Consider the following 21,037-nt stretch of genomic DNA (forward strand, 5'->3'; position numbering starts at 1 on the left):
TAGAGCTTCTCAAACCAGAGGCTATGGGCAAGGCTTGCTTTGGAAGGGAAAAAAATGGTAACAAATGGAGATTTTTAAAAAAATAAGAAGAAATTGCCTTACAACAAAGGGACGCTTTTAGCTCTAGAGCTGCTGTTAAATAATCAAGCAAGACTGTTCAAAACACTAATGTCTAGAACAAATGCAGGGAATAGGGTTACAGGAAGAATTGTCTTATGGTTACATAAGAAGAACAGGAGTTAGGAGACAGTCCTTTTGTTTCTGAATATGCTACACATTTCCCCATCTGTAAAATGCGGGCAGTAATAATTACCCAGCTTTGTCAAGCACTTCGGGAATCTGGATAGAAGGCACTACAATGTGTTATTGAGATAAACAGGATGAAGCTCAAGTTAATTTACAGGGTCAAGTGCTTTGGAGGAAATCTAATGTCAGAGCAGACTGAAATGGCCGTGTTGATTCTGAATTCCCATCCTGGCCAAGCACTAGGGCCCAGTTAGCTCAACAAGAAGCTAGATCATCAACAGCCTTCTTTTAACCATATGCATGCACATTATATGTAGTGTTACCATATATGGTGAAAGGGTTGTTGCCAAGTTGGATACATGAAAAATAGGTCTACTTTAGCAAACAGCTGGTAATTAACATGTTTTTGTGTTTCAGAGATGAACGGAATCAGTCAATCATTGTAAGTGGGGAATCTGGAGCAGGAAAGACTGTCTCTGCTAAGTATGCCATGAGATACTTTGCCACTGTAAGTGGTTCTGCCAGTGAAGCTAATGTTGAAGAGAAAGTACTGGCTTCCAACCCTATCATGGAGGTAAGAGAGCGGATGCACTATCTTATCCTATATGCTTACTTCTGCTGCTACTATTGGTAGCTACTACAAACACTCAGTGAATAGAAATGCAATTGATTTTTTAAGGCATTCAAACATTGGATTGAAGATAAAATTTATAAGGATTGCCATAATATCATGTCTTCTTTCTCTTTCCCAGAAAGGGCTCTAAATTGAGATGTCTTTTTGTGCACTGTTCAGGAGGAGGTGGGGAAGAAAGAGGATGTGACAAATTCAGTACAGCAAAGTAGCTATATAACACTGATTTTTCAGACCACTAGCCAAATAAACGCGGAGGAAGTGTGTGTGGGGGCGGGGGGAGATACGTAAAATCCACAGAAGGTTTAACACCCATATTTTTTTCCATAGAATCTTTAAATGATGCCCTTCAAATGTAATATATTGTTATATTCTATTCCATTTTGCTTTACTGGGAAAAGTTTTGATGTATAGCGCAAAAGTTCAGTTGTATGGGATATAACTCTTATTGGGAAGACAGAGTGAAAAACATCTATCTATACCTGCATGAAACACTGGTTCTTGTGATGCTAAAATATAATAGAAAAAAATTCACTTTGCAATATTGAGATCTTGTTATAATGTTGAGGATAATCCCCTTCCTTGAACCAGTGCCCCACTAGCTAACTAGGCTGGACTTCACCCCCATGTTCTTTTGGCCAGGAGGCAAGAGTGCTGACAATATATTGTGAGACAAACATGGAATTTCCCTATTGCTGCAGGATAACTGTTCTACAGCCAGACGTGAGGACAACTTGAAAAACAAGATCTCATGATCTAGCAGAAACAGTTCTTAATGATCATCCTCTCTGTGTTCCCATTTAGCTGTACTACAGTACTTCTTTTGCTGGCAAAATTGTCCTGTAGTTTCAAATTATAGCTGAAGTATTGGTCAGTAAAAGAACTACAATGAAACAAGGGGAAAAAACAAATATCAGGGGAATTCCTTAAGATAAATAACTCCGCAGAAAACATGTGTACATGACCTGTATGCCTTAAGAAAGTGGAACTCCATGCTAGAGCAATTGATGACTCAGTGGATACTTAGTATCCATGTGGTATAGAGTGAAGATATTGAAGTAGTAAGTGTTTTTCAAGCTAATATGATTTCTCATAGGCTCACGGTTAAAATATGTGAAATTACGGAAAAATCACTAACTCTGATGCAAATAATGCCACCTTTTTTCTTTTTCCAGTATTTTTTTAAAATAAATTTTTTTTATTCCTTCTTTCCTCCTTGCTCAAGCACTTCTTGACTCCCCAAAAGCACAGATGGCGCTATAACTGCCTAGCACAAGTGTGGCACATGTGATTTTGATGTATTCTCTCATAAGGTAATTCTGCCTGGTTTGCAGTGCTGTGTGGCATTTCAAAGCAAAGTCTTGTGGCTTAATACCCCTGGGGATACCAACTGCACTCTGTTCCAATTGATTGCTGTTCTTATAATGACTTAAAGAACACAGATTTGCTCTGGGAGTTTTATAATCTGCCTTGACTGACTCACTCGCTGAGGTAGAAATGGAAATGCATTTTGAAATAGAACAGGAAGGAATTAGCCCAGGCTTAATCATTCATGGAGAATGAGAATAATTTTAACCAGTTTCATGCCTCTGGTGCATGTGTGTGTTTGTACCATATTGACAACCTTACTTCAAACGGTTGAACTATAGGCTAACACAGTCCAGGATCTAACCCAATAATGTTTGGGGTTTCATTAATCTAGTAGAATAGCGCATGCAGGAAGGGAGCCAACCATGAAGGGGAGTAAGAAATGGCAGCAGAAGTCGGAGACCTCTTGTCGTTTTCACTGTTTGCATTCTGTTTGCACAATTTAGACTGAAATATGAAGAAATTACTAGTGGGTCACCTGAGGTATTTTGCTATTTTACTTGAGTTAAAATCTTAAACCAAGCAATCCTCCTCCAAAAAATAAAATAAAAATATCAAACTGACCACTAATTAAGTGTGTGATTTAATTTCCAAAGCAAGGAAATTTAAAGTGAAGACTAAAAATATGACTCTCCATCTTTAATTATTGTATCTAAAAATAAAAATTACAGTGCTTTGTTTTTGCCTTTGTAATCTGTAAAGGATAGTGTCAATCCTGTGCAGACTGATATTTGACTTACTTTTAAAACTATTACAGTTGAGTGGAGGATGTCCTCTAGACTACAGGCAACTTCTGAGTTTTTAAATCTATTAGGCCATAGCTGGGAATGTGGTTGGTTTGTTTGTTTGTTTTTGTTTTTGAAAAATCTGCAGTTGCATTTAAGTAGGATACAGAGTAGCAAAAACAGCATTTTGAATTCTGCAGTTGCAGAACTGGCAAAAAAATTAATTCCTAATTGTATGGTTAATTTGAAACAGGAAAGAAGTCAGCACTTGTCAGATGAAAAGGTAGTAAATCGGAACGGGAATGCTATTTTATTTTCGTGCTTCTAAACTGACATTCTAAGCAACGGAGCTTTGGCAACTATAATTATTCATGACAAAATACTTCTGACACTGTCCTTTATTGCTTTTATTTACTAAGTACTTCATAATGACTGCTGATCAATTAAATAATGTGCATTGCTAGTGACTTTTTAAATTATTTTGTGATCAATAACTACAATCCTCTGTAAATATGTAATTATTGACTTTTTAAAATATGTACTATTTATATAACTTGACCCAGTTCTGAAAGAACTATTATCATTCATTTATAATATAAGTAAAAGGTATAGTTGGAAAATTTCTAAAACTTACTCTGGTCACTACTATATTTATGGTTCCAATGACTTTTTAAAATTACGTTTTTTTAAAAATGTCTGTTTTTGAAGTACAAATTTTATACATATAAAACCTAGGGCATTAGAGCACATGAAGGAGGAATTAATTATTTCTGAGGGATAAGCGGCCACTGCAGAGCAGTAATAGTTTTCTTGATAAAATAATAGTATTACATAATTATTCACAACGCAGCAACATATGTTACAATAGCAGCAATTTTTAATCATTTGAATGCTCATAACCCTATATGTCAATCGGGGCCAGATTTTTAGAATTGTGAAGGTGTGCATTATTTGCTGCTAATAATATTATTTATATTACTTGTAACCTTTGTGGTAACTGCAAATGACCACATAGACATCCATTTGGTCATCTGTGTGTGCTACTGCTATAACTGCATACTCCTTTCTAGAACTCTAGCTCCTGGTTACTGTGCAGTATACTTGCTAGTGCTCAGTGAGTTTTGATCTTTTGCTTGCATAGTTCAAAACCTAAAACAATTCAACAGTTGCTATTTGGTCACAGTTTTTCTTGTTTCCCCCATTTCTTATTTCAGCACAAAGTTTCTACAGAGTGGCTACATGAGCCAGAAAAGTAGGACATACATGTACTGTAGCTTTACATTCCATAGTTATGATATAGTTGAGTATTATATTGCATCCTGCCATGATTATATACTTTACATCTTAAATGCAATAAAATTTCAGAAGAATGATATGCTGTCTAAAGGTAATTACTCCATATGCTGTTTCTGCACAGACCTTTGCTAAAAGCAGGTAACCCTAGTAATTTCTAAACGGTTAACTGCTGCATAATGAGTAATGTACTTGGTTCCTAAGGGAAAGAAGAAAGTGCTTGCTTCTGTCTCAGCATAATCTGAATTATACATCTCAACATTCCATTTACATTCTATTAAGAATTCCCTTCTTGTCTTACAGCAGTGAAGGTGTTAACTGTAAAAGCAATAAGGTTGTAATAAAAATCAGAGATGGAATATTCTGGACCCACAACCATCAATAACTTTAGGCCTCCTGTACATGCTGGCTGAGATGGAGTCACACAACTGCAAAACACTGCCCTTGTGCCCATCCTTCCATCTTCTCTCTTCGGGTTATATTGTGATATGACTTGAGGTTTTGAGATGGGCAACCATGGACCAGCTATACCTCCCCTACCTCAGGTCCTGAACTAGCAATACGTGCCAACAAGCCACAATCAGCTATGTGTCATGCCACTAGCTGTTAACTGATTCACTGCTGATTCCCGCTGACTATTGGTTTCACTTCCTAAAGAACCTACCTTAATCCTCTCCTCATAAAAAGAGCCCAGTGGTTTTAACTTAGATCATGACAGATGATTATTTTCTTTGAAAAATAACTATTGCTATTACCTCTTGTCTCTCTTAGTAATCAGACTTACCCCCATCACCACAAAACAGAATCACAATACATCTTGGAAATTATCTATTACTCCATCATAACTATTTGAAAATTTCTTAACAGTGTAACACACACATGAAAATGCATGTGGAGGTGCTTCCATTATATCATGGTTTAGTGTAGATGCCAGATGGTATTACTCTGTTTGTCTTTATGCTTGAGACGCTTCTTTCTGAAGAATTAAAACTGCCCAGCTTGTCTGATCTGACTGTTGATCTATGCAATATTATCTCTCTGTGTGTATAATAGCACTTGACTAGGAGTGACTGCTGTAGTTAAGGTTGAAAATCAGTTTCTTATAAACCTAGTTTTCCACATGCTCATAACTTTTTGAAAAAAAGATCACCTGTCAGCTGAGATGATTTTACTTACACACACACACACTCTCTCTCTCTCTCTCTCTCTCTCTCTAAAAATGGCTCTTTAAAGCGAGCTCAGGCATTTTCTGAAGATAACCCCAGTGAAGAAATACAGCTTTATATACCAGAGGTCTGATCTTACAAACCTACTTCACATAATTCTCTTTTGCACAAATAGTCCAAGAAGTAGCAGTCTTTTGAAGAGTGAAATTTATAAAGATTCATAAAATGTACTGTACTATCCAAGAAATAGTGTATACTTTTTATTAAACCTTTCTTTGATCCTTAGGAGTATTGCATATATTATATTCTGGAATGTGGAACCTATTCCTGTGGTTTGTTCTCACAGAGTGCTAACTAGTCCTAGTACATGAAATTCACCCACAAAGTAAATATGCTGTAACAGCATGTCTGGGGCACTAATTTTTTGGAAATGTAACTGATTATAGATTATTTATTATATATTATTAACTATGCAAAATATAGGTTGTTGACTGGGTCATAGGATTATTTTAGGCAGAACTGCAGTGATGGCCAAAGTTAGAGGTGCTATGCATATTTATTATCACTTATGGTCTCCATAAGCCCTGTAAAAGGCTATCTTTGTGACAATGCACATTTTCTAAGAAGTTTTATTCAACTAGAAAAATTCCAAATCCTTGGAGGGTTATCATGATTATTTTTTGAGTTGGAAAATCCAGCTGTGAAGGTGAAAGCATTACTGTGTTGGCCAACTCCATATATTGGTGTTAATGGAAGAACCCTGCTGTAAGTTTGCTATAACCTAGGAAGTTGCTTCCCTACTAGGACAGAAGAATTCACTATTAAGTTCTTGCTAATTTTGGAAACACAGTTGTGAACCATGTAGGAGAACAGACAGGTAAGAGAATTTCCATGAGCTATTAAATCTGTATGTGTTTTTCCCTTAGTCCATCGGAAATGCCAAAACCACAAGGAATGACAACAGTAGTCGTTTTGGGAAGTACATTGAAATTGGTTTCGATAAGAGGTACCGAATCATTGGTGCTAACATGAGAACTTACCTCTTAGAAAAATCAAGAGTGGTATTTCAGGTAATACAATCCTCTTATTGTGTGTGTTTATGTGATTATATAAAAAATCCTACTGCCAGCTAGTGTGAGGCATCTCTCATTTCTAAGAAGCCACCAGTGTCTTGCAGCTGTAATATAACACCAAGAAAGCAGCGAGAGATAGCTTTTAGGCATATTAATCAATTATGCTTGTAAATCTGTATACATGGCAATAAGAATATACTGTATATCTAAGGGTTAAACATCTTCAACATAATAGTGGACATCAGAGTACGTGTACTACAATATTTTACAGTTGTGTCTCAGAACACAACAGAAACTGCGCACGCATGGGGAAAATCTCTGTTGATATTCATAAAGCTGCCATCTTATCCTCTTTTAAATCCCTCCTTTAAAACTGACCTCTGTCATGATACCTACAAATCACCCCCATCTGGCGTTGATTATGACAATCTGTGACTTCTGTTTTTCTGCTGAAGTTGTTTGCTTTATTACCTCATCCTCCTAACCCATACCTAGCCCCTTTGCCTGTTTTTGTCCACCTCTTGTGTCCTGTCTGTCATGCAGACTGAGAGATCCTGGGGACAGAACTGTTATCTTTGTTACATTTCCATCTAATCCAATGGGGCCTTGATCCTTGATTGGGATTCTTTAGCACTACTGTAACAGAAATAATAAATAACAGCTTACAATAGTGCCACTGCATTGTTTGGGTTATTATTGTAGAACACTGTAGCATGTTGTAAGTAATGGATGAATAGAGACCTGTTATGCTATGGTTCAGCCCAAGAGGAGTCTTTCTTGAAGTTCTAAACATAAGAGTATCTTAGTTTATAATGGTGGTATTGGCACTAAAAATTTGGGCATCATGAGTGCAAATAACTTTCTCTGTGTTCCTTTCATTAGAATACTGCAAACTGTGAGGCAATGGTATTTAGTTATCTTATGCAGTTGTAAAGTTATTAAGTATGACCACTTTGCACACCCACAAAATGGTATGTCTGTGTTTCAATAGTAGTCACAAACCTAAAAAGTGAAATCCTGCAGCTTTAATTTTTCTGCATACGTATTGCTGTTGGAAGTAGATTAACCAAGAAAGAAATGATAGAGGTTGATTTACTTTTTCATTTTCGTTGTGGCTTTCTCTGAGTTCCTAATTGCCATAGAATATATTAAATCTAGAAGTTCTGTCCTTCTGATAGATATTTGTGTCAGTTGTAAATTCTGAAATGTAATTGCTTCTTTTTTTTTTTTCTTAAAGGCAGAAGAGGAGAGAAATTATCACATTTTCTACCAGCTCTGTGCCTCTGCAGCATTACCTGAGTTTAAAACACTGCGATTAGGTATGAAATTCATATCCAGTGTACTGTGCAATCAGTATGTACAAAGTATTATCTCTAAGCTCTGTGAGTGATGGGTCTAAAACAAGAATCACTGTCTTTTAAATTCTTATTAACCCTGAGCTGCTTACAGCTAAAAAAAATAAGTAAATAGATATTTTATTTCTAAAAAAGCAAACTTGCAGATTTACATAGTCCATGTAAGCTAATACACACTAATGGCAGGCATCAGTACAGTACATAGATATGCACCAGAGCGTAGAATATTTTCTCAGGGGCAGTGGTGGACCTCCTATCTCTTGAGTCATTTAAAAGTGACCTAGTCAAGACACAGAACCATAACTGTAATATTCCTGTCTTGGCCTAGGGATGGGCTAGGTAACCTAATAGGTCTTTTTCTGTAGCTCCATCTCTCCAGAGGATTTTTTTGAAGTTTTCAGTATCAGCACAAGTGTCTGGAAAGTTTGTACAAAACTTTGTGTCCACACTTATTTACTTTTAGTGTTTCATAAGTGTTAACTAATAACCAATAAATAAAATAAAAATAAATAAATAAATAAAAATGTGATTGGCTCAGCTCTGAGCAAGTCTTGGGAATGCCTTCACTACATCAGTTGATTTCAAATCATTTCAGTGCTGCTGTAGATGGAAAGCACAGGCACTGTAGCTGCTATGGGATAGCCAGCCCCACTGCTTCATCCTACAATGTATTCCCTTCCCCCCCCCCCCCCCCCCCCCCCCCCAGTGTACTCTGATTTCCCACCACCAGCAAGCTGGCAGGTCCAAGAGCAGATAAGTGGTGGTTGGGATGGAGAGGTGGGTGATTTCTGCTCAGCTGATTTCCTGGTATCCCTCACAAATAAAAGCAGAATGTATAAAATCAAGCAATAGAAGTTTTGTTTGTTTTTGTGTGTTCTTAAAAATTAGTTTTATAGCATTAGAAACCTATTCGATAACCATTAATGTTGTAAAGCTATTTTATTTTCTCCCCTTTCCTCCTCCCCTTGTGGGGCACTGAACAGCCCCTGAGGGGACAACTGCCATAAATGTTGCAGGAGGGAACTGATCTTGTTCTGGCTAAAGAAGTGATTCAGAGGACCCCTTTCCCAGCCCTTACTAGATGACAAGGGAAAAACAGGAGAAAGAAGGAAACTGTTATTGTCTTTAATATTTTCAAATACACTAAAATCTTTAACAAAACTACACATACAGCATCCTTGAGCACAATCACCTCAAGAAGTTGCAGCGCTCACTGTAGTGGATGCCAGGTGTTACGCCCATAATCAATTGGAGGGCTTAGCATAGTGTGAATGCATCAGTCCTTAGACAGAACCAACTATAAACATACTCTGGACTATACCATTGAGGGGGGAGGGATAGCTCAGTGGTTTGAGCGTTGGCCTGCTAAATCCAGGGTTATGAATTCAATCCTTGAGGGGGCCATTTAGGGATCTGGGGCAAAAATCTGTCTGGGGATTGGTCCTGCTTTGAGCAGGGGGTTGGACTAGATGACCTCCTGAGGTCCCTTCCAACCTGGATATTCTATGATTGAGACTAGAAAGCATGGCAATGGAAAAACTACATGCACAATCAATTTTAAAATATATGTGCACCATGACATTAGAACCCTACTGTCAACTGTGCACCTAATCTTGGGTGGGTGGCTGAGACTTGCAGGATAATTGTTTCCATGCACATGAAGACATGCTGTGTATGGACTGTTGTGACAATTGATGGGACAGTAAAAGGGTTTATAACACCTTTAACTTTTTTGGATCTTGAGATCAATACAACAGGCTCTGCAGTACTAGCTTCCAGAGACTATGCTGATTAGTATGGACACAGCAAACCTATTGCAGGAGCAAATGGCTTTAGAAACATTTAGATGCAGCGTTAAACCTGAAAGAGAGCAGTCCACTAATGCAGATGGCCCAGAGGAGTCAATGATTCCAATAAACTGAAATGTATTTCAAACCATGGGTTCTGCCATTCAGGTTTAGAAGCTCAAGTGAGCTTTACCTGTTACACAGCTTAACACAGAGTTGTTTGCAGTTGTATGGTTTCTACTTTAGTGTGTGTAAAAATTGTTGTTCTTTTTTGTAGGGAATGCAAATTACTTTCACTATACGAAGCAAGGAGGTAGTCCAGTGATTGACGGCATTGATGATGCTAAGGAAATGGTACACACCAGACAGGCCTGCAGTTTGCTAGGTAATTCTACTATTATGCTGGAGAAGCATGGGTCTAGTTCAGACTTCGGAATCATAGCTGTTCTTATATAGTCTGTTTTAGTTCATTCTTTCTATATTGTATTTAAAATAGAGAGACTTTGATAACCTTTGGGATTCAGATACTTTTAAAGTATAATGAAGGTATTGTATCATCAAATTTTTAGTGCAGGGAAGAGGAAACATTATTTAAGTAATAATAAATGCTGGATTCCCCGTGGTGCAGTATATAAGATTTTTGTGGGTTTTGTAAAACTTTGTCTAAGCAGCAATACAGGCAGTTCATTAAAATATTTAGTAGTTTGTTAAAGTGAATCATCCTTGCATCTTATTATAATGTCGTATGGTAACACATAGTAATAGGAGGGCTAAGTATAATTTTCTAGTAGTATTTTCTCTGCAGAACTCCTCACACAACTGAGAGATGGGAGGTGGTGGCAATTTCCCACAAAATTCCAGCAGATTTTATCATTCCTGTTTACAAATATTGGACCCTTCTTTTCAGCAGCAGGGTCTCTCTTTGGTCTTTCTTTCACTCTGCACTCAGGGCATTTTATTCATCTTCTTTCAGGGATTAATGATTCCCACCAAATGGGAATCTTTCGAATCCTCGCTGGGATCCTTCACCTGGGCAACGTGGGGTTTACCTCTCGGGATGCTGACAGCTGCACGATCCCCGTAAGTTGTAAATGTGTTTAAAGGATATAGTTACACTCTATTGTGACACTTCTGTATTTTTTGGTTGGATGTCTTATTTGTTTGCAGAGGCCCCCATGCAAAGTAGGGCCAGTACAAAAATACAAGCAACTTCTTTTTATTTCTAGATTGGTATGACTTTTCCTGTTGCTCTTCACAGATGGATTCTGCTCTTCCCTTTCTAGACCCCTGTCAGAGGCTCTCCATGTTATTTCTGAGGCTCTCTTGACTCCCTGCTGAATTCTCAAATGGGCTTTTCTAGGGAACTCTTCCAGACATGCTAGCTTAGAAGTCCTGAGAGGGTGGGTGAGTGTCTGTACTCCCACACCAAATGGTCCTGTGATTTGTCTAGGATTTTTGCTGGAATTCTGTCTCTAGTTTGATGCTAAATGCCAAACTGATCCAAATATCCACAAAGCGAACATTTCACAAAATACGCCATCTTACTGGGCTGTCCGGAGGTGACCATACTATACAGAGGGAAAAGAAGGTTCAGCAAGTTAACTGCTCCGGGGTTTTGCTGGTCATTGCTGCAGGAACTTTTCCTCTCGTACCATTTAAGAAGCAAGCAGCGAAGAGTCTATATGGTGTATGCTGAGTGTAGCTCCTTTCTCTGCTCATTGAGGACAATCCCATTTATCTCTCTCCCGCAAAGGCTTCCTGCAGGTGACGTGTGTCCTGGCAGTGGGAAACAAAAGGGACTGATTTGTCTTGCTCTTGTGTGTGTTTTCCTTGGGCTCACAAATGATAGAAGCTTTTTTTCTCATCAGGCCCTGAATTTTTATTAATGAGCCAGGCAGCGTTTATTTTCCTTCCACTGCTCTCCAAGCTGCAGCAATTCCAGTTTCCCCCTTTCTCATTTGTGTTTGCTGTCAGTGCTCAAGTGCCCATGCTAGTAGTCTGGGATGTATGACAGCAAGTTCTGTGTCAGAGCACAGCTGAGGAGTCTTCTTGCTCTGACACCACATTCTGAATCTAACTGGTACAGTTTCACTGCAACCATCAATGAGGGTGACCCCATTGAGTGTGTCTTAAACGGGCTCTTCTTGGAAACAATGCATCAAGTAGTGATTCTAGGTAGGAAACTAAAGAGGGACACATGCTACCCCTTCTATGGTCAGTGGCATGACACTTCTGCTAATGTCATTAGAGATCTCTGCCTAGAATTTGGCCCATTATGTCAAAGCAGAACATGAATATTTACCCTTTTGTTAATGTCAGGATGCGTGCAGTATTTCTCAGATTCTTGACACTATTTTAAGTCTCTAAAGAATGTGCAGCAGCACCAGTGACGAAATTGAGCTGCTTGAAAGCATGTCCAAAATCATCTTCACATTGGCAGAACTGAAACTTACTATGATGGCCGTTGCTGTATTGCAACTAAATTGTATGTTGAACCTTTAAACCTTGAAATAAGCAGCAAAGGAGCACGTGTATTATGAAGGTACTGAGTGACTTTGTTGGGTAAGAGACTCTATTGTCACTATGATATAGGGAGCTTTAAGACCTGTAGTGACTCCGATTACTCCTCCTTTCAGTCTTGACATGTTTTATGTTGGCGATTTCAGGAAGACGTGCCAGTTGGAAACAAGTGCGGGTGCGCGGTTTTGGATGTAGATGAATTAAGGACATAATTAGTCTGGGTCTAGCTTGTAAACAAGGACCTTCCCGTTGTTATAGCTTGATTATTTTGTTGTTTGTTTGTCATCTTGTTGTTCCAATACAGTTAGTCATTATCGGTAAACGGAAAGACATCCTTAGTTAACTGGAATTCGATGCTGTAAAGTATAGTGTGCCCCAAACACTTCAAAAAGAAGGAAGGGGCAGGGGCTGAAGGTCAGAAAATAAAACGGAGAGATCATTATGTTATTGGCCTTCAGTGCCCAGTTGTCTGTAGGAGAAGAACTCCCTTTGGTCCTGTTCAAATCCCTTTGTTCCTGCTTCTTGTCAGCTGACTACTGAGCTACACGGGTGTATTCAGTGAAGCTGAAAGTGGTGGGGCTAGGGAAATTTTTTATTAATGGGAAAGATCTGTGCTATCAGTTGAGATATAAGGTGGCGATTTACTTGGTAATGATTAGGTGTGGGGCTCCCCAGCTCATGAGCAGCACTTGACTGAGTTGCTGTCATGTAGAAGTATGGGTGATCAATTCAGTGTTTTATACCTATGGCAGAAAATCTGACTATCTCAGGCATACAGTTCAATGTGAGAGTTAAATTACATCTTTTAACATGCTTGACTGTTTTATATTTCTCCCCAGAATTCAATGGGGAAACACCTTTTTTGATGTTTATATCTGAGACCAGGTTTCTAAAGCCCTTCCTTTTTTGCCCCCTGTTAATACTTGACTTTTGACTTCAATAGAACTTCGTTGATCTCTCACTAGCATGGTTATATATGAGTGTATGAGAATGTTGCCCAGATTAGCGCTCCTATATTTTATACTTTTCCCTCCTAAATACACCCACCCACACACCGCTCCTCTTTTTGATTTCATCCAGTTTATGCAACTGAAGCATGCACTCTCAGATACTAAATACAAATACTGTCAACTAGGGTAAATACATATGTGCTGTAAAGCTTCTCTGGTTTCTAAGTCAAATCAGAGTTTGATTGTTTTAGCTCAGTAGATAATGACTCCAAAACTTAGTCACCACATGAAAACTTTTGTAGCTCATTTCTTTGTTTGGGTTGTGAATACTCTGCATGGGGATCAACCCACAAACACACACTTAAAGGAAATTATGTTGCTATTTCCATGATTATGCTAATTTACTAAAGTATCTGAGTGCTAGACACAAGTCGGTAAATAGATATAGAGAAAGAAAGAGGCGTGAAAACATAATTGTTGCAGCTCAATATTTGATAACTTCATAACAGAAAAATCCACTGACATTAAATGTGTGATATTGTTAATATTACCTAAGGAGATTATTTTTATTTTAGCACAAACATGAACCCCTCACCATCTTCTGTGACCTCATGGGTGTGGAGTACCAAGAGATGTCCCACTGGCTTTGCCATAGGAAGCTTGCTACTGCCTCTGAGACCTACATCAAACCAATTTCCAAACTGCAGGCCATCAATGCCAGAGATGCTCTTGCCAAACATATCTACGCTAAACTCTTTAACTGGATTGTTGATCATGTGAACAAAGCTCTGCATTCTACTGTAAAGCAGCATTCTTTCATTGGCGTTTTGGACATTTACGGGTGAGTATTCTGTGTCAGAGATACCAGGTGTGTGGGGCAGAAGTATCTTACTGCAAGAGGGTAGCCTCTGAGTTGCTGACAAATTCTTTAGCACATGTATTGGTGTGCGGTGAAAACCATGAAAAAAATGGTGACCAGTTACTCTGATTAAAGGCAGTAATGAGTTATTCGTGGTGGTTTTGACACACCGCCTAGGACCTGTGTCCTGGCTTTCAGGTTAGGCATTCTTAGTTGGATCTTGGACTTTAGCAAGTTTGCCATTGGTAGTTCATTAATGTTTCACAATGGGGAAAAATTACAATATACAGATATGCTTGTTCTTAGACTTTCATATTGATCAGTTTAGTCCAAATATTTGGGTTAAAGTTTGTTTTTAAAACCAACAGTATGTAGTTAAGGTTAAACTGCCATATTCCATTCTGCTTCAGATATCTTCCACTTTTCTGCTGATGGTTTAATAAATGGCATCTGGTCCTTCCCCGTTGCATGCCTCTGAGTTTGCACTGTTGCTCATCTCCTTTCTGGGCTTTCTTTTCATCTTTTTTTTTTTCTTGGTTTTTATTTATTTATTTTTTTTTTTGCAGCAGCAGCAGCTGCTGTAGCACTTTTCCCTCTGTCCCAGAGAGTTGAACGTACATTCTCTTCCAAGCCTGCTCTGTAGATTGGGCACTATGGAAGCAAGGATGGCTAACATGCTCTCCAGAAACCATGAGCATCACCACATTGACACTCCTTTAGCAAGGAGAAAGTGTCTCAGAATTGCTCCTGGCACTGGGATGTCATTGCCCCATTTGTCCTGTCACTCTGTTATGTCATGTTGATACTCAGTATAACCCTCTGAATTCCACTGATCGTTCTGTGTAAATATGATTAGAGAGATGATTTAAGATTACAGAATCATTTATTACATCTTTACATTGTGGTAGTAACTTTGAATGTCTTGGTTTTGCAGGTTTGAGACATTTGAGATAAACAGCTTTGAACAGTTTTGTATAAACTATGCCAATGAAAAACTGCAGCAACAGTTCAATATGGTAAGTAGGAAATTATTGGCTCCACTTCCCTTCTCCAGCATCTGTTCTGCTAAATAGATCCCCAGTGTCTGAGATGAATTCCTTCAAAATAACAACCAGCTGTCTTAGATGTGGAGCTTAGAGTGGAATGGGAGGAGAATCAAGAGCGGTGATTCCCAACCTTTTCTCTGCCGTGGCACACCTTGATATCTTTAATTATTTTGAGGCACACCAACATATTGTCTCCAAATGAACTCGCCCTCTTATTGCCTCGGTTTAAGCTGTTTACCACCCTTTATTATTCACCCTCTGTACAGTGTAGTTAATGATGTTAGAGTCTAACATCATTAACTGTATTGTACAGATGGTGACAAGTATTTTCAGTCGACTCACACATTTTACGCCAACAAGACCCCAGTTCTGCCCCATCGCCACCCAGACCCTACCAGTTCTGCCTCCCCAGCTCCCCCACCCCACCCCAGGCCCCACCTCACACCAATTCTGCCCTGCCCCCCCTCCTGTTCCCCATCCCACCATTTCAGCATCCCCAGCTTCCCCACCTCACACCCAGCCCCCACCATCCCCCAGTTCAATCCCCCCGCCTCACCTCTGCTTCTCCTGGGGTTCGTCCCTCTCCCAACCTGGGGGGGCTGCAGTGGGGTTCTCGCTCATGTTCCAGGCTGGAGGGGGAAGCTCCAGGGGCTCTTCCCCCCACCATCCCCCAAGCCCCAGCTGGCAGATTCAGGAGGAAGGGGGAGTGGCAGAGGAGCCAACCTATTGCTCACTGGAAGGGGAGGGGAAGAAGAGGGAGATTGAGCTCTGATTGGTTGCTCTGCCCCTGGAGGAGGTGGGGCAATGAGACAGACAGCCAACCAGAAGGTGGCTTCCCTCCTTCTTTTCCCCCCCTCCCCCACTCTGCAGGATTCAAATTTGTTATCTTAATCTCGCTTTGGGGAATGGAATGTGATGCATGCATAATATTTGAAAGGGGCCTCATCCCAGAGAAGAAAAGTACTGAATGCAATCCAGCTCCGACACTAATTAAAATACAAGGGAAGGGTTTTTTTGTTCTCACATGTAGTTTTTCACAAAATTCTGCGGCACACCTGTTCGGGCCTGATGGCATACCGGTTGGGAAACACTGAATAAATAACAGCTACTCTGGGCATATTTTGAATTCTTATCATAGTAATATAGTTTTAAGGCAACAGAAGCCTTGCTTTGCAATTAAGATGCCGAGACTGCTTGTCAATAAGAATACTATGCAGGTGAGTTTGGAGCCAGTCATATCTGCATATCTTTCAATGCAGACCTCTTCAGTGGTTGCATCGAGAAGACATTCACTTCTGGAAATCTGCCACTTTAATTTTCTTGGTTTATGGTGTACATTGGCATGATTTTTAAAAGTACAGCCACTTCCTAACATTGATTAGAGTCAGCAGGGTGAGAGGCGCTTCTTTATTCTTCCTTCTTCAGAGAGCACTCAATTTTAACAGATAACAACCCTGCTATCCTTAGCCAGAGTTATAGTTTGTAATTATGTATTTTATCTGGATAAAGATGAACCGAGTGATTTATGCCAGGTCCTAAGTGTCAGCAGCATTGCTGGATTCCATTAGAGTGTTAGAATAGCTTTAAAATATATATGCAAATGTACCTCAACAGTGCTTGTGTTCTGAGAAGCTGGATCCTACACCATGAGTACATGTCCCAGCTACACAAATTACTGAGCACTTGGAAGTAAACTAGCTATCAGAAATGAAGTTGAATATTCCCACTCCAAAATGTCCACAATATTATTGTAGTGTTGCTGATGCTGTTGCTACAGAGGGTCACAGCTTCCCAAGGTTTTCTTCTATGCCCTGCTTTTAAGGTATTTCAAAGGTTTCTCATCCTTATAGCAAAGATTCTGTCACTGAGGGGGATCCCAAGGAGTCATTTTTGTGACACAGACTACTTTCACCCTTGTTCTATTTCCTTCCTTACATGGCAGCTGCAAACCCTGCACCCACATTATGGCTGAGAGAATGGATGGTCTTTTCTGTGGCTGCTGCTGTGCCCCATAATGAGCTCCAAGAGGTTACCAAACCAGTGTTTGTTCCCTGCACCCAGAGGGCCAGAGTTTCTGCTGCATCCAGTTTGGATTGGATGCAGCACAAATGGGGGGCCATCACAGATCCTGGAGGTTGTTCAAAACTGGCTGGCTGATTATGGTCCTCTAGAGACTATAGTCAGCTGGGGATACTACAGTACATCACAGTTTGGCTACTTACTCCCTTTCCTAGTATGTCCTCTGCCCCAGGGGCTGTAGGGAAGTTGTGGAAAGTGGAATTGGTGACTGCTGTGCAGTTGTGTAACAAAACAGAACTTTATGGAATCAGGAAACCTAATGACATTAAAGTTTAAAAAAAAAAATGTGACACTACCAAATGTTTACAAATAGGTTGCCTGGATATATCTGTATCTTAGCAAATGCAGAACTTAACTGTATATCTAGAGGTGAGAACATGGCTCAAATTCAACCTGACTACTTCTTCAATAAAAGGGGTTTTGCATTTAGCAATCTGCCACAATTTTGTGCTGTTGTGCACCCGCAGTTTGTCATCTTTTATGGTACTGTGAATCAGTACTCAGGAAAGATCAACAGACCAGTCTCTCCTGGTACCTGGTGCCACATCTTCCAGAGGCAACACATGGACGGGAGGGCATGGAGCGTCACATTGCTTCCCCCCAGCCCCCATTTCTGTTAGGGTTCACACCAGAATGTGGCCAGCAGCAGCCTTTGACGGGAGCTGCTTCCAGCCACAAGTCGGGATGGGGGAATGACCTGGCCCATATCTTTGCAGAGCTCATCTCTTTCCCTTTCCCACCCCCCGGCCCCCTGCTCCCCTGTGGCTGGAAGCAGCTTGTCCCTTCCTGCCCATACAATGTCGAAAGGCAGCTAACACCTCCAGGATGCTGCTGGCCAGCGACATAACTCAGCTGCCTCCTGTTCCCTGGCTACAGCATGGGCAGGAAGGGGTTAAGCCCTGAGGATGCATTGTGCACCAGGGCTCAGGGAACCTGACTGCAGGGGCTTCAGCAAACTGGACCAGAGAGGTGGCTCAGCAGGGTGGGTGCCTAGGGGACAGAACAGCCCCACACTCCCTGGGGGCAGGACCCAGGGCAGGGGGGTGGGGTGGGTGAAGAGGGTGCTAAGTCCCTGCCTGGGGGGCTGCTGTGGAGCCTGCAGGGGTCGGAGCAAGAAAAGGCTGGAAATCGCTTCCCCCCCACCTTTCCAGAGCTTAGCTGAGGGGCGGAGAGGCTTCCCCATGCCAGCGCTGTGCCGGCCTTTGGCACGTGCGGGTCTTTGGCACATGCGGGGCCACAGGGTCTTGGGCTTTCCCGGGGCACCAGCCCAGCCAGAGGCAGTGGGGGAAGGAAGGAGCCTGCCAGCCAGGCTGTTGGTGAGCTGAGGGCTCCGACCAGGGGCTGGTTCTCCGCACAGTGCTAGGAGGGGGATGTGCTCCGCCGGGGAGTATATGGAGGATCAGGGTGTCGGGGCAGGGGGAGGGGCAAAAGGGCAAAGCAGGGAGAGGACAGTGAGAAGGGGAGCACATAAAGGGCCGATGAGTGGGCAGCAGAGGTGACACATAACGGGATGGGGGGCGGGGCCCTGCTGGCCAAGAACCATCATGCAGCGGGGGGCTGCGCTGACAGACCAGCAGGGAGAGTGGCCAGCCCCACGCGCTGCATCTTCACCCTGCCACCAGCCTTGCACACCCAACCCCATCGTTGGCCACTGAACCCCCCCACTCACCACTGGTGGATGAGTGGCTGGTGAGCAGGGATCTGGCCAGCAGCAGTACCCACCAGTACTGATGGGGTGAGACAGAAAATGCAGGACAATTTGCCCATTTTTAAGAAAAAGTCGAGACACCTGCAGGGGGACTTAAATACGGAACTGTCCCTTTAAAAACGGGACGTCTGGTCACCCTATATATCATTCAGTTTCCAGTGAGGAATTATCTTACCGTGTAATGTCGGTGTTAAGTGCCTAAAATGTAGCGTACTCCGATGGTCTGGTGCTGGTGTGTGCTGGAGATCTACAGTGCACTGATAGACTTCTACATTGGGTATTGTGTGGCTTTATCAACACTAAAATTACGTCTCCTAAATAGTATCACAAAGGTTGATATTTATTAGAATATATTCAGAATTTGTTTTTTTTGTGAGTCAGAGCAATTATATAAAGAGCTGAGCAAATAATGAATTTTTCAATTTGGGGGCCAAACCAAAAAATCCAAGGTGCAGGGGGGAGGTTTGATTTTAAACCAAAACAAATTTTTTGTGAAATCAACAAACTAAAAAAAATTGTTTATAATCAACTGAAACATTTTTGGGCAATTTGCAATTTTTTCTTTTGGCTAAATGTGAAAATGTAATGCCATTTTGTAATGAAAAGTTGAAACAAAATTTCAAAATGCTCAAAATGAAGTGTTTTTTGAAGTTTTTTCATTTTTTTCCACAAATGAAACAATTTGTCAAATTTGCCCTGATTTTGCAAATAGTTTTGGAGCCCCCAAAATGCATTTTTTGGCAAAATTTCTATTTACTAAAAAAATGTCACCCAGCTCTAATTATATGTATTTACAATTTAGCTGGGATAGAAATATAGTTTGGGGGGAGGGATAGTTCGGTGGTTTGAGCATTGGCCTGCTAAACCCAAGGTTGTGAGTTCAATCCTTGAGGGGGCCACTTAGGGATCTGGGGCAAAAATTAGTCCTGCTAGTGAAGGCAGGGGGCTGGACTCAATGACCTTTCAGGGACCCTTCCAGATCTATGAGATAGGTATACCTCCATATTAAACAAAAAACACCTGAGTAAAACAAACAAAGGATTTGTTTATTTTAAAAAGAATGACTGTAGAATGACCAAAGTTTGCATGTTTAATATTTAACTGTTGGGATTTTTGTTCTAAAACTTTCACTTTGCTTTCTGTGCACATTCTGTTATGGCTGTGTCATTTTTTTTTTATTATATCTTCTATGAAATAATCACTAAAATAAAATTGTGAATTTGCTACAGCAAAATTTAACTTTTTCACAGAGTTTTGCAAAATGGGTTTCTTACACTGAAACACATGAAAAATCTTTCTTTCTGCAAAAAAATCTGTTAAAATTTAAAGTTTGAACATAAACACCATTTGAGAACAAATGAATCTCAAAATAATCTCTCAGTGGAAAACATGCAAAAAATTATTAGGGTTTTTTGTGTGTGAAACAGGGCAAATTTAATAAAACCTTGACAATTTGAAAATCTCAAATTTCAAGAATTTCAGCTTTCATTATGAATATTTTGTTGGGCCCTAATTTACCTGTCATAATTGCTGTCCTTGTATTTGAGTATCTTATTTGTTTTCAAAAACATGTGGCACAATGTGGAAGAAGCAAATATATGTGTTTGTATCTCTCTCTCTCACACACACACACACACACACACACACACACACACACACACACACACACACACACACACACACACACGTTCACAGATAGCCATATAATAGATTCTTTTTAGGAGTGAGTTAGGAAAAAAGCCAGGCATTGCTCTTAAAGATTTTTTTCCCCCCCACATAGCATGTCTTTAAGCTGGAACAGGAGGAATATATGAAGGAACAAATTCCATGGACCTTGATTGATTTCTATGACAATCAGCCTTGTATTAATCTCATAGAGGCCAAATTGGGCATCTTGGATCTGCTAGATGAGGAATGTAAGGTATGTGTTCAAATTACTTGACTTCTATACTGCAAGATACACTGGTCTCCTGTTTCTGTTATCGTTATGCAGTGCTTATGGGAATAAAGTCAACTACACTTAATGATTGTTTTGATGCTCTGATTAAAGTTATTTGGAGCGGCTAAGAAGAGATTTGGCAACTACTGGAGAACAAAAGACAAGCATACTCCGGCCTTTCCTCTAAATCCACATATCTATAGCTCCTGTCCGGGCTCTAATCATCTCGTGTCTTGACTATTGTGACCTTCTCCTTTCTAGGTTTGACAAGTGCAACTTTCTCCTCCTCACC

At 40.4% G+C, this 21,037-nt stretch overlaps 1 protein-coding gene across 1 annotated transcript in view; it reads left to right on the forward strand.

Moving 5' to 3' along the window:
• Positions 1-667: 667 nt before the first annotated feature.
• LOC112106581 (unconventional myosin-Va) overlaps positions 668-21,037 on the forward strand; it is an 82,067-nt gene continuing 61,697 nt past the window's right edge. The window contains exons 1-8 of the mRNA XM_029910716.1: positions 668-820; positions 6,356-6,499; positions 7,740-7,821; positions 9,922-10,029; positions 10,618-10,724; positions 13,690-13,955; positions 14,908-14,989; positions 20,587-20,727. Of these exons, the coding sequence (XP_029766576.1) occupies positions 737-820; positions 6,356-6,499; positions 7,740-7,821; positions 9,922-10,029; positions 10,618-10,724; positions 13,690-13,955; positions 14,908-14,989; positions 20,587-20,727 (1,014 nt within the window). The 5' untranslated portion in view covers positions 668-736. The remainder of the gene's footprint in view (positions 821-6,355; positions 6,500-7,739; positions 7,822-9,921; positions 10,030-10,617; positions 10,725-13,689; positions 13,956-14,907; positions 14,990-20,586; positions 20,728-21,037) is intronic.

The sequence above is a fragment of the Terrapene carolina genome, unplaced genomic scaffold (genome assembly GCF_002925995.2).
Source record: "Terrapene carolina triunguis isolate 2854851 unplaced genomic scaffold, T_m_triunguis-2.0 Scaffold67, whole genome shotgun sequence".
NCBI classification, from domain to species: domain Eukaryota; kingdom Metazoa; phylum Chordata; order Testudines; family Emydidae; genus Terrapene; species Terrapene triunguis.